Source organism: Pongo pygmaeus, chromosome 9, assembly GCF_028885625.2.
Source record: "Pongo pygmaeus isolate AG05252 chromosome 9, NHGRI_mPonPyg2-v2.0_pri, whole genome shotgun sequence".
Taxonomy (NCBI): domain Eukaryota; kingdom Metazoa; phylum Chordata; class Mammalia; order Primates; family Hominidae; genus Pongo; species Pongo pygmaeus.
In genome coordinates this window covers 14469542-14484135 of record NC_072382.2, presented here as the reverse complement: position 1 = coordinate 14484135, position 14594 = coordinate 14469542, and the positions used below count along the sequence as shown (strand labels likewise).

At 36.8% G+C, this 14594-nt stretch overlaps 1 protein-coding gene across 23 annotated transcripts in view; it reads left to right on the top strand.

The window, feature by feature from the left end:
* Positions 1 to 14003, top strand: part of LOC129008307 (membrane-spanning 4-domains subfamily A member 8-like) — a 111721-nt gene extending 97718 nt beyond the window's left edge. For 13 of the 23 annotated variants that reach the window (XR_010127548.1, XR_008492508.2, XR_010127549.1 and 10 more), the window contains 3 exons: positions 1647 to 1766; positions 6420 to 6540; positions 13409 to 13986. Coding sequence is in view for 8 of the 23 variants with exons in the window: in XM_054440378.2 (XP_054296353.1) it covers positions 1647 to 1766; positions 6420 to 6540; positions 13409 to 13482 (315 nt within the window). In the remaining 15 variants the exon portion in view is untranslated. Of the gene's footprint in view, positions 1 to 1646; positions 1767 to 6419; positions 6541 to 13408 lie in introns of all 23 variants that reach the window. The other 10 variants (XR_010127552.1, XR_008492518.2, XR_008492514.2 and 7 more) reach the window with 4 other exon arrangements.
* The last annotated feature ends 591 nt before the right edge of the window (positions 14004 to 14594 follow it).

Here is a 14594-nt window from a genome sequence, read left to right as displayed (position 1 = left end):
TCCTTTGAGGGGATAGCTCCCAAAATCGGTGTTTGAGATTTGTTCCGACTCCAAAAGGGCTTTTCGTAGCTTTCCTTTTTCCCATTTCTCTCTGGGAAACTCATGGGCCTACAGTTTAGCCTGTATCTAAAATGTATCTGTGAACACCTACCAAGTGCCTTTTACCACAACTTTCACTGTTTTTGAGAGTACTTGTAAGCCTAAACTTCTCCACATGCTATAAATGAAGTCACCTCCTTTGGGAACAGAGTGGAGATTTCTATTCTATAGCATATTTCTCTCCCAAAATCTCTCAGCTAAGGATCTGGTGCAGGGGTGAGGAAGTGGGCAGGGACAATGGAGTCTTTCTCTTTAAGAGATAAGGGTTTGGTGAATGGGGGAGGGGACAGAAGCCCCAGTTCCTCTCAACTTGCATCTCATGATGTGAAACCCTTACCCCAAAGCCAGAAAAAGGTCAATTAGAGCCCAGTATTCTCAGTAGTGCCACATCTAAGATAGAGTCTCCATCCCATGAGTAAAAGCTAGGTAGAAGAGATCACCCATCTCTTGGCTGCATTCACTTGGTACTTAGCTTCAGCATAATTATTTGGGCGGGACCAGAAAGGCTAATTAGATGGCCTACCCCTCCTGAGAAGATAGTATAGCACTCTGACTGGGATCTTTGAGGAAAGGGAGCCCCGTGTTTTTGGCTATTCCAAACTAGAGTGGTCTTGCTGATCTGAGAGTAGGGAGGGAGGGTTCAGGTCTTGGTTCAGATACCATACCAGAAACTCTTACAGCGTTTACTGAGTAGATTTTCTTGAATAAATGTTCCTTTATTTGCTATATTCCATTAAAAAGGTTTACAGAGTACAGAGGTTTTAAATGATTAAGATTTTTGAAATAATTTTTACAAATTTGGCTGGGGAGCTGGTTCAGAGTTCCTCCCATTCTTATGCTGGAAGTGGGACTCTCCAAAAATAATAATGTTGTACACTTAATTCTATAAATAATTTATTAGAATTTTTAGGAACATAGATACCTTCTTAGGTGATCCTGGTTCATAAGCCTCTCTATCCTCATTAATGGACATAGGATAAGTGTGCAGAGGCACTCTAAGCATACCACAATCTGACTTTGAACTAAGGATGAATCTTTTTAGTTGACAACTCCAGCAGCATAGTTCTAGATATTCACAAAGCTAAAATTGAAAATCCTAATCACAGTATGCTAGATTATTCATCATTTAGTATGTCATGTATTAAATGCATTATTTATACATGACTAATACATACATGTATTAATACATGACCTGTATTAAATGTATTCAACTTTATTAAATGAAATTTTATTAAATGAAATTGTGCTTGTAATTATGTCTCCCCCATTAGATTAAAAGCTCCTTGAGTAGAAACCTGAGGTTTAGTACATTGTAGGCATTGTATAATTAATGAACAAATAAATATTCCCTCTGAAAAAAAAATTATCCTACTAGCTCCTAGACAAATTTGAGGTGGAGTCCTGATATCAACCTCTGTGACGATCAAAGAAAGTCAGATTTTTTAAAACTTTAACTTGAATGTTCTAGCCAGTAGGACAGACTGATTGCTTCAGCAACATCTGTTTATGCTGTCCATAACCAATTTTTCTTCGTATGTCTATTACAGCTTACTTTAGCAATTGTAATGAACAGCATAACTATTTGTGTGACTACACTTGGTATAATTCTATTAAGCACTGAGATTGCAACTTTTGCATTAAATGCAACTACATACAATTGGTCAAACGTAAGTACCAATTTTAATAATAATTAGATCAAAATTTTAATATAAATGAAAAATTATGGTGAATGATGTATGTTGAAGTGAGTAAGGCATAGAAAAGGCCACCAAATGTGTCAATTATCTTTGGCATAGAAATGTAAAGATAAACTGTATTTTCTCTACGTTCTTGCTATAAGCATATTGAAAAATCAGTTTTTCTCAAAAATTTTGATGCACTGTAAACCTCAAAGAGAGATTAAAATTATCATTAAGATAAAATGATAGAATACTTAGAAACCCCAAAGACCTACCTGAAAAACAACTGTAGAAGTCAAACAGTTTAGAAAGGTGGCTGGATAAAAGAAAAACCTGCAAAAATTAATAGATTGTCTTCACACTAGAAATAACCACTTAAACATTGAAATTTAAAAAACAATCAAAAAAACAGCAAAACTATAAATGTTTAATAAGAAGCTTTTAAAAAGGACTGAATACTTTGAAAAATTATGTTCTTGAATGCAAATTTACAAAATCATAAAATTGCAAGTTTCTGCAAATTAACACATAATTGTGATGCAATTCCATTTAGAATTTCAACAGCATTTTGGAAGTAATGCAATAAAATTACTCTACAATGCATATGGAGAGATGAATAATTGCATAAAAATGCCAAGAAAGTCTAGAAGTTACGTAATGATTGAGGAGGATCAGATAATTTGCTGCACTAGATATTAAAACTTGTTATTAGGCTATTATTATAATAAAAATAGTACAGTATTTACACACTAAAAGGAAAATTTAACAAAGAACAGAGAGTTGGAAAATAAATCTAAGTATAAGTGAACACATATTATTTTATAGGTGATAACATTACCAGTCAATAGAGAAAAGATGAAATTGGAAAAAAACAGTATTAAATCAATAAGCTATCAATTTCCAAGAAAATAATAATGGACACCTACTTTGTACCACATATAAAAATAAATCACAGATTAAGTATGTGTACATAAAAGCCATTAAAATTAGCATAAAATATAGAACCAATATATTATTTACATAAGCAAGAGAGAAAACCAAGAAAGAGGAAAGATAGAAAGACATTTTATGTCACAAATATTTGCATTTTTTATACAATACAGGCTGAGACAACAATAGCCTAAAGAGTTAAAATACTGCCCCAGTGGGCTGAGGGAGTGGGGTCCCCACCCCAGGGTGACAAAGAATAGGGCTGCCCCCTAGCAGACCCAGAAGACAGAACCACAGAGGATTATCCTCAGGCCTTAAAAATCTAACAAAATTTTCTCTGTTGGGTTTTGGACTTGCTTAGGTCTGCTGCCCACTTCTTTCTTTCTTATTTTCTCTACTGGAAATTGAAATGACTATCCTCTGCCAGTCCCACCATTGTATTTTAGAAGTAGATTACTAGTTTTCTGGCTTCACAAGTCCACAGACAGTGAGGAATTTTGCCCCAAGATGAATCATGCTATAAGTGATGATTTATAGCATGAATCTAGATGCTATAACTGATTTAGATGATGAGATTTGAGGATTTTTGATTTTATAATATTTAGGACAAGTTTAGACATAGAGTTGATTCTGGAGTGGGTTACAACTTTTGGAGATGTTGAAATTAGCTGAATATATTTTGCACGTGGGAAGGACATAAATTGAGGGGAACTAGAGGCAGACTGTTATGGGTTGAATTGTGTCACCAAAACATATATGTTGCAGTCCTAACCCATGGCACCTCAGAATGTGACATTTTGGGGGAATGGGATTATTCCAGGTATAATAAGCTAAATTAAGATGAGGTCATACAGGGGTAGGTAGATCATTAATCCAGTATGATTGGTATTCTTATAAGAGAGAAATTTGGACATAGGTACATAAGGAAGATGGCACTGTGTATTAGTCCATTTTTACACTGCTATAAAGAATTGACTGAGACAGCGTAATTTATAAAGGAAAGAGGTTTAATTGACTCACAGTTTTGCATGGCTCGGGAGGCCTCAGAAAACTTATAATCATGACAGAAGGCAAAGGAGAAGCAAGTACCTTCTTCAAAAGGAGGCAGGAGAGAGAGCAAAAGGGGAACAGCTACAGACTTTTAAACCATCATATCTCATGAGAACTCACTCACTATCATGAAACAGCATGAGGGAGCCACTCCCATGATCCAATTACCTCCCACCAGATCCCTCCCTCAACACGTGGGGATTACAATTTGAGATGAGATTTGGGTGGGGACACGGAGTCAAACCATATTATTCCATCCCTGGCCCCTCCCAAACTTCATCTCCTTCTCACATTTCAAAACACAATCATGCCCTTCCAGCAGTCCCCCAAAGTCTTAACTCATTCCAGCATTAACTCAAAAGTCTAAGTTCAAAGTCTCATCTGACACAAGGAAATTTCCTTCCACTAAGCCTGTAAAATAAAAAACAAGTTAGTTACTTCCAAGATACAATGGAGGTACAAGCATTAGGTAAATGTTCCCATTCCAAATGGGACAAATTGGCCAAAACAAAGGGGCCACAGGTCCCATACAAGTCTGAAACCCAGCAGGGCAGTCATTAAATCCTAAAGCTTCAAAATGATCTCCTTTGGCTCCATGTCTCACATCCAGGGTACACAGATGCAAGAGGTGGGCTCCCAAGGCCTTGGGCAGCTCCACCCCTGTGGCTCTGCAGGGTAAAGCCTCTGCAGCTGCTTTCAGAGGCTGATGCTGAGTGCCTGCAGCTTTTCCAGGTGCATTGTAGAAGCTGTCAGTGGATTTACCATTCTTGGGTCTGGAGAATGGTGGCCCTCTTATCACGGGTCTAGTGGGCAGTGCCCCAGTGGGGACTCTGTGGGGGCCTCAACCCCACATTTCCCCTCTGCAGTGCCCTAGTAGAGGTTCTCCATGAGGGCTCCACCCCTGTCACAGGCTTCTTCCTGGACATCCAGGCATTTTCATACATCCTCTAAAATCTAGGTGGAGCCCATCAAGCCTCAACTCCTGACCTCTGTGCACCCATAGGCCCAACACCATGTGAAAGCCACCAAGGCTTGGGGCTTGCTCCCTCTGAAGCAACAGCCCAAGCTGTGCCTTGGCCCCTTTTAGCCACAGCTGGAGCTGGTGCAGCTGGGAAGCAGGGCCCCAAGTCCTGAGACTGCACAGAGCAGCAGCAGGGGCCCTGCACCTGGCCCACAAAACCATTTTTTCCTCCTAGGCCTCCAGGCCTGTGATGGGAGGGGCTGCAGTGAAGATGTTTGACATGCCCTGGAGATATTTTCCCCATTTTCTTGGCTATTAATATTTGGTTCCTTGTTACTTATGCAAATTTCTACAGCTGGCTTGAATTTATCCCCAGAAAATGAGTTTTTCTTTTGTACCATGTATCAGGCTGCAAATTTTCCAAATTTCTTTGCTTTACTTCCCTTTTAAACACAACTTCCAGTTTCAGATAATCTCTTTGTTCACACATATGTGAATACACTTCTAGAAAAAAACAGGTCACCTCTTAAACACTTTGCTGCTTAGAAATTTCTTCCACCAGATACCCTAAATCATCTCTCTCAAGTTCAAAGTTCCACAAATCTCGAAGGCAGGGCAAAATGCCACCAGTCTCTTTGCTAAAGCATAGCAAGACTGACCTTTGCTCCAGTTCCCAAAAAGTTCCTCATCTCCATCTGAGACCACCTCAGCCTGGACTTCATTGTCCATATCACTATCAGCATTTTAGTCAAAAGATTCAACAAGTCTCTAGGAAGTTCCAAACTTTCCCACATCTTCTTGTCTTCTTTTAAGCCCTTCAAACTCTTCCAACTTCTGCCTATTTCCCAGTTCCAAATTTGCTTCCACATTTTCAGGTTATCTTTATACCAGTACCCCACTCCTGGTACCAATTTCCTGTGTTAGTCCATTTTCACACTGCTATAAAGCACTGCCTGAGACTGGGTAATTTATAAAGTAAAGAGGGTTAATTGGCTCACAGTTTCACATGGCTGGGGAAGCCTCAGGAAATGTACAATCACGGTGGAAGGCAAAGGAGAAACAAGTACCTTCTTCACAAGGAGGCAAGAGAGATAGAGTAAAGGGGGAACTTCCACAGACATTTCAACCATCAAATCTCATGAGAACTCACTCACTATCATGAGAACAGCATGGGTGAAACCTCCCCCATGATCTAATCACCTCCCACCAGATCCCCCCTCAACACAGGGGGATTACAGTTTGAAATGAGATTTGAGTGGGGACACAGAGATGAACCATATCACCATCTGAACATAGAGGCAGAGATAGGAGTTATATTATTACAAGTCAAGGAACACCTGGGGCTACCAGAACCTGGATGAGACAAGGGAGGATTCTCTCCTATATGCCTTAGAAAGAGCATGATCCTGCCAATACATTTATTTTGAACTTTTGGCATGCAGACCCATAAGACAATAAATTTCTGTTGTGTTAAGCCACCAGTTTGTGGTACTTCATTATGTTGCCCTAGAAAATGAATACACGAGGACAATATGTAAGTACTCAATAAATTTAAAACATACTTAGTTGTTATGAAAATACCCCAAAATAATCATAATTGTGTGAGACTGCTAGGATGAATATTTACTCCTGATTTTCTAAATGTTGATCTTATATAATTTTAAATGGTGAATTAATATGAAGATTTTTTTTTTATTCAGATGGTTGGTATGCTGCTTTTACAATATTTACTATTCTGCACCATCTTAGAGATGACCATTGTAATCATAATCATCCAGTGGGTTACAAGAGCATTTCATCATGAAAAACACACTGAAGAAAGTGAGTAACTTTGTTTCTGGAAGTCCAGTCAAGATAAAGCCAGTTTATAATGAGGGCCTTCTCTGAGAGTTCAAAGTTTAGACTTGGTGAACAAGAGTGTTGCTTCAAAAGTAAGGTCAAGAGTATCTAAAAAAACATGATGAAATATCTTCTGCTTGATATTGTGTGGAATTGAAGTCAAACAACTTGCCCTGGCAAAACTATGTAGAAGTCTTTTAGACTTACATCTCCCAGGAGATTAACAGAGGAAATATATAGGCTAAAAGGGTTTCAGAGATCATGCTTGTGATATGGGGATACTGACTGCTATAAACCCAAAAATTCAAATTTAGTTCTGAAATGTTGGTTTCCAACATTTGGAATATCAAATGCCTTCAGAAAATAAACATTTTAGGGGACACTGAAAAGAGTGCTTCTAGAATAGAACAGTAAGAACCTCCAAAAACCCATCCCTCAATAAAAGCAATGAGAATACTGAAAAAGTTGTCAAAATCAACTTTTTCAGAACTTTGGAAATTAGTCAAAGACCTACGACAATCCAATAAGCATTTATTCAAGTTAAATGGCCAAATCATGGTAAGAACAGTGAGCTCTATGGTATTGCAGCGTGCCCTATTCCCATCGTCTTACCCTATCTCCTCAGTAGCCTTTAAAAGTAACAACCTTGCAACCATAGTACCTGTGGAAAAAAAACAGCCTAACAACCATAGGAAAGGACAAAATGGGATTTAAGTGCCCCAAAAAACCCCATTCTCAGAGAATTGTTGTTAACTTGTCTGGCAGCTCCCCAGACATCCCCACTGGCAAGACTCTTTAATTTGATTTCATTCAGAACTCAGTCACTGTAAACAGCTTTTCTTTCTGGGATAGAACAATCAATAGCATTTAACATCACAGCTGCCTGAGGCAGAGATAACAGTTGTGCCAAACAAAAGTTCACATTTTTAAAAAAATCTGAGCAGTAAGATGTCCATAGAATATTTTGAAATTATGACAATATCTGGAAACATAAAAGGTCACATGCATATGCAGGGATGTGTACATGCCAAGAAAAGACCTAAAAAATGGCCTAACCTCCCACCTCTGGCTGACCTAAAGAAAATCCAATTCAACCATTCAAGTTAAATGGCCGAATCATGGTAAGAACAGTGAGCTTTGTGGTATTGTAACTTGTCCTATTCCCATCCCTCACAACCCATCTCCTGCTTTTATGATAAAAGCAGGAAGTGATAGCTAAGGCAGAGTTGCAAACTCTCCCAGAGCTTTAAAACTTTACCCCAACACAAACACATGCAAACACGCACACACACAATCTCTCAGCAAAGTCTAGGAAACTTACTGGTTCAAAAGAATTAAGGAAATCTTTGTCCAATCACTAGCTGACCACTAAGTTAACAAAGCGAATAACAAAGACAATGATAAAACCATCTCCTAGAGGGCTATGATTTACAATGTTGCCACACTATATTATTTTAAATGTTCAATTTTTAACAAGTAAAAATATAAAATATGCAAGGAAACAGAGAAGTATGGCTTAAATACAGGAGAAAAAACAGTTAATAAAAATTTTCCCCAAAAAAGTCTAAATGTTGAGGTTACTAGAAAAAAAAGGTATTTTAAGTCAGCAAGTATAAATAAGCACAAAGAACTTTTAAAAACCATGTCTAAAAAAACTAAAAGTATGAACGCAATGTCTCACCAAAAAGAGAATATTAATAATGACATAAAATAGAAACTATTTTTCCAAAAGAACCAAATAGAAATTGTAGGGCAGAAAATTATAATAACTAAAATGAAAATTTTACTTAAGGGTCTCAACAGAAAATTTGAGCTAGCCATCCACAAACTTGACAGTAGGTCAATTGAAATTACCTAATCTATGAAACAGAATGAAGAAAAATGAACAGAGCTTCAGACACCTTTGAAACATCAGCAAGCATACCAAAATGTACATAATGGTGAACACATAAGGAAAGAAGAGACAAAGAAAAAAAAAATGGCACAGTGAGTTTGTGAAGAAATATTGGAAAATATATAGCTGTAAAGACTATATTTTGAATAAGTATCTCAAATCAAAAACCCAACTTTCCCCCTTAAAAAATCGGGAAAAGAAAACTAAACCTGAAGTGAAAATAATAAAGACTACAGTAGAACTAAATGAAATAGAAGATAGGAAAACAATAGAGAAAAACAATAAAACCAAAAGTTCCTTCTTTAAAAAAATCCCAAAATAACAAACCATTAAACACACTGACCAAGAAAAAAGAAGACTTAATTTACTATAATTACAAAGAAAAAACATTACTGACAGTGTTACAGAAGTAAAAATATTGAACAATCTTATGCCAACAAATTAGATAACCTACATAAAATGGACAAATTTCTAGAAATACACAAATGACTGAAACTGACTCAAGAAGAAATAGAAATCTAAATACACCTATCACAAGTTAAAGAATCAAATTAATAATCAAAAACTTTCCATAAAGAATAGCCCAGTCTCAGATAGCTACACTGTGAACTCTACCAAAGATTTAAAGCATTAATACTAGTTATTCACAAACTTTTTCCCAAAAAAAAGAGGAGGAATAAATACTTCCTAACTCATTTTATAAGGTTAGCACTAGTTTGGTACTAAAATAAAACAAAGACATTATAATAAAAGGAAACTATAGACTAATATCCATTATGAATATAGATGCATAAATCCTCAAAAACTATTAACAAATGGAATCTAGCAACATACAAAAAGTATTATATATCATGACCAGTTAGGATTTATCCTAAGAGTACAGAGCTGGTTCAATATATGAAAACTAATCAATGTATGCCACCTTACTAATAGAATAAAAGCCAGAAACCACATGATCACCTCAAAAGACATAGAAAAAGCATTTAAGAAAATTGAACACCCTTTTATGATTAAAAAAGTTGAAAAACTAGGAATAGAATGGAATTTTCTCAACCTAAATATGGGCATTTATTAAAAATTTATAGTTAACATAATACTTGATAAAGAGACACTGAATCATTTTCTTGTTAAGATAAGAAACAAGATATCTTGTCACTTATATTCAACATTGTATTGTAGGTTCTATCGAGGAAAATCAGGCAATAAAAAATAAACAAAAGAATTTAGTTTAATCAAGGAAAAATTGAAACTAACACTTTTTACAAATAACATTATCTGATCTTGTATAAAATGCTAAAAAGTCCACAAAAATCTAGTCGAACTAATAAATAAGTTTAACAAAATGGCAGAATACATGGCCAATATACAGAAACCAATTGTATTTTTGTATACAAAAACACAGTTACAGTAACATCAAAAGGAATAAATATACATATACTTCACATTTAGGAATAAATTTTTAAAAAGAAGTGTGAGACTTGTCTACCACAAACTCTAAAACATTATTGAAAGAAATTTAAGAAGATACAAACAAATGAAAAGACATCCCATGTTCATGGATAAAAGACAATATTTGAAGACAATATTACGATGGTAATACTCCCCAACTTAATATACAATTTAACACAACCCCTGTTAAATTACAGTTGGCATTTTTCAGAAATTGACAAGCTTATCCTAACATTCATATGAACATGGAAAAGACCCAAAATAGTCAAATCAATATTAAAAAAGAAAAACAAAGTAGGAGGTGTTAGGTTTTGAAGGGAAGGTAAGGGTTAAAGAAAGATATACACACACACACACACACACACACACACACACACACACACACACAGAGGGCAGCTCAACAGCAAATGCAGGCTTTACATCCAGCATAAAACCTACAGAAGTGGGGAACCAGTGTAATGCCAGAGCCCACCGCTGCTTATAGCCTGGGGGTACTTATAGGTATGGGTGGGAGGGGTCTAGGCAGTATGGCTTGCTACCCGGCAGGATATTGATAAGATGTTCCCATGATGAGGTGGTTCTGGCCCTTGGTTTGGCAGAATGTCATCATGGTGTTCCTTGGACCTTTGCCCAGCAAGATATAATAGGGATGTTTCTTTAGTTGGGCCTTTGTCTGCCTTGTGGTCAGGTGGTTAGGCAGAATGTTTCTCACAGCCCGAACTCCTGTGAAATGTTTCACTTTGACCAAGGTCTGCAAAATAGCAGGGAATTTACAAAATGGTGCAGTTTGGACTAACAGGAAGGCTCGCACTTCCTAGTTTCAAAAGTTACTAAAAAATTACAGTAATCAAGAAATTGTGGTGTAGCAGGATGAGCCGTGGACAAAACTCCACAGACACTGAGATAGTGAAGGAAGTAGCTTTAATCAGCTGGAAGCATCGGCAGACTAGCATCTTAAAATCTGAGCTTGTTGAGTGCACAATTTCTGTCCCTTTTAAGGGCCCACAACGCTAAAGGTTTCACATGAGAGGGTTGTAATTGATTGAGCAATCTAGGGGGGGTACATGACAGGGGCTACATGCACCAGTAATCAGAGTGAAACAGAACAGAATGGAAAGTTTGTTGTATGTCCTTCCATACGATGTCTGCAATCTACGGATAACATCAGTTGCTAGGTCATGGGCTGAATTTTAACTATCAGGCTAAGGTCAGGCAGGCCCAGGACTGGTTTTGGGTCTGGTTTGGGTCTGGTGCCTGGCGCCGGGCTGCCTGCCTTTGGTTTCGCTTCCTTGTTTCTTCTTAAAACAGGTACTGAGTATAAAACAGTATAGAACAATATGGGGAGGTCTCTTTCTCTCTTCTCTCAGTGGTACTGCCATAATGATAGACATAAAAATCAGTAGAACAGGATCAAAAACCCAAAAATAAGTTCTTACGTAGCTACTTGATTTTTGACTAGCATGACAAGACAATTCAATGGAGAAATAGTGGTCTTTTCAACAAATGGTGCCAGGACAACTGGATATCTGCATACAAAAGAATGAAGTTAGACCACCACCTCACAGAATATACACAAATTAACTCAAAATGCATAGACCTAGATTTAAGAGCTAACATTATAAAACTCTCAGAAGAAAATACAGGCATAATTATTTGTGGCCTGAATTAGGTAATGGTATATTAGCTATCACACCAAAAGCACATTTAACAAAAGAAAAATCATAGATAAATTGACCAAGGGAAGAAAACTACAGACCAACATGTCTGATGACTACAGATACAAAAATCTTCAACAAAAAACTAGCAAAACTAATCCAGCAACATATAAATATGATTATACAACAGGGCCAAGTGAGATTTATTGTAGGAATTCAAAGTTAGTTTAACATACCAAATCAATCAATGCAATAGATTTCATTAAAATAATAAAGGGCAAAAACATGCTCACTAAACAAAGTGATGAAAGGAAATAGATTGTAATGGCTGATGATTTTATCTCCTTACTTATCTATTTTCCCTAAATCCTTTCAAAATAGATAATTAATTCCAAAAACAAAAATCTGTAGTTTGGTGTCAACCTAAAACTCTGCCAGGAGCCAAAGGAATGGCATGTTTGTGGAATTCCTGTAAGATAATATGTGGGGGATCATGGCAGGAAATGAGGCTGTAGAAGTACATTGAGACCAGATCTTAATGGGGCTTAACTACACCTTATTAAAGAATTTTGAATTTAGTCTATAGATACCAAGGGTGCTCTTGCAGGGTTTTTAACAACAGTGTTTCTTGATCAAATTTTTCATTTATATAATTATTTTCATTAGAATATTTCCTGCAGCAAATTATAGCCCTTCCCCCCTAACCCCAACTCAAACTGCTAAATCAATCAGGAATCATCTCATGATCATAAAATGGCTTAGGCAGCATAATTTTTGGTTCACATCCAGCAGGAGAAACTGGCCTTTCTCAGAAGTTACAAGGAGACCTCTCTTTACTTTACTTGGCTTAATTACCTCAGGTCTGCTAATCTCTGAATTGAGTAATAGCAAAGGGAATAGGATTACCATGAAGGATTCAGACAAATCATTTGTAGTAGGATAATTTTGAGGGAGTCAACCAGAGTGTCCTCAGTCATTCTGGGAGGAAAATAGAGATAGAGATAGGAAAAAGAAGAACAAAGCTAGAGATGAATATAATTAGCTGGTTGCCCCAACAGGCAAGCCAAACAATGAGTACCTAAACCTAAACAATGAAGAATAAAGAGAAGATGATAAATTTGAAAGATATTTAGGAGGCTTATTAATGTCTTGTATGTTCGTTTCACACTCAATGTTAAATCTGAGATTAAATAAAATCAGTTTAATAAACTGCTTATCCCTTATTTCTATTTCCCATACTGCTCAATAACTACTGAACATAACTTTAAATACTAACCTGTATTTTACTTGATTAGGAAACTATTTTTTAAATCACGTATTTTCAGTTTTCTGTGTATGTGCTTATACAATATAATATTCTGCTGTGAACTTAAAAACAAAATAGAAAAACAGAGGTTTACTCAAGAAAAGAATGACACTGTTCCCATTAGAATACCTTCTACAGTGGCTCTCAAAAATCCTGTAGTATGAGCCAGATGGCTCTCCACTCCAATGGTTGTTCAGATATTTCTCTTCTGATCTAGAACATGAAGTAGAGTACCCAAGAGGAATCAGGACTCACCAGAGTCCAGTTAAAATCATTTTAAGAAGAATAATTTAGTTTAATATGGTTGTTGTAGTTCATTGAAACCTCTGATATCTGAGGAGTTATAGGTCTGACATGCCTTTGGCTAGGCCCCCCAGAACCGAGTAGGTACTGTCTTCTCAGTACACTTTTAACTAACCACGTTCCAGGTTTACATATTTGTTCGTTTTTTGTTGTTGTTTTGTCTTATTTTAACTCAATGTCTCAGGATAAGGCTCTTATTTTAGACTATAATAATGATCAATTTGCTATCTCAATTCATCTCAGGCACTTCACCCTCAGAAATCTCACTGTCAGAATCCTTGGAAATCACACCACGCACAACTTCTATTTCTTCATAATTTGCAAAGAACCAGTGTGACTCCAGTCAAGAACAAAAGATTAATTGTGAATTAGCAAAGAACTCTAATTTTTTCAAGAGGCCACATGGAAAACGCATTCTAATGAAGTCCTTTCCATTGCTCTTTTTTCTTAGTTCTTCAATAAAGCATGAGATTTGATCACAAATTGACTCTTCCCTTTTTAAAAGCCAGTATGGGTTAACATGGATAAATACAGCCCCTGCAATCCCTGTGGTTGAGCGGATGTAGGAGAGTAGTGTTGAATGCCCACTTTATCTTAGGTTGGAGGAGACTGGCTTGAATTAAGGAACTCGTTCATCCAAGAGGAGAAAATACTCTGATTTTGGAAGTTGGCATAATGTTCATGTGATAATGTCAATACTCTTGCTCTCTCTGTATTTTTGTTTTCTCATCTGTAAAACAGAAATAATAGTCTCTAACCCACAGAGTAGATGGGAGGATTAAATGACAATATATCATTAAAAGAGCTTACAACAGCTCCTAACTCACAGTTGTCCCTCAATAAGTTTTTATTATTTATTATTTATCAGCTCTTATCATTATATCAGTAGCATAATGATATATGAAGCCAGATTGAATTTTTCCTGTTTTCCAAGAATTGGTGACTAGAACTTCCCTCTGAAAGCAGATGTACTCAAATATGGCCAGAAAACCACTTAAAATCTTGATGAAAATGTTATGTATTAAGTTGTGTCCCTCTCAAAAAAAATATTGAAGTCCTAATCCCCATTACTCAGAATATGACCTAATTTAGAAGTAGGGTCTTTAAATAACCAATCAAATTAAAATGAAGTCATTAGGAGACAGCCTAATCCAATATCACTGGTTTCCTTATAAAAAGGGAAAATTGGGCCTGGCACAGTGGCTCACACCTGTAATCCCAGCACTTTGGGAGGCCGAGGCAGGTGGACTGCTTGAGGTCAGGAGTTCAAGACTAGCCTGACCAACATGATGAAACCCTGTCTCTACTAAAAATACAAAAATTAGCCGGGCATAGTGGTGCACACCTGTAATCCCACCTACTCGGGAGGCTGAGGCAGGAGAATCGCTTGAACCCAGGAGGCAGAGATTGTGATGAGACTAGATCGCGC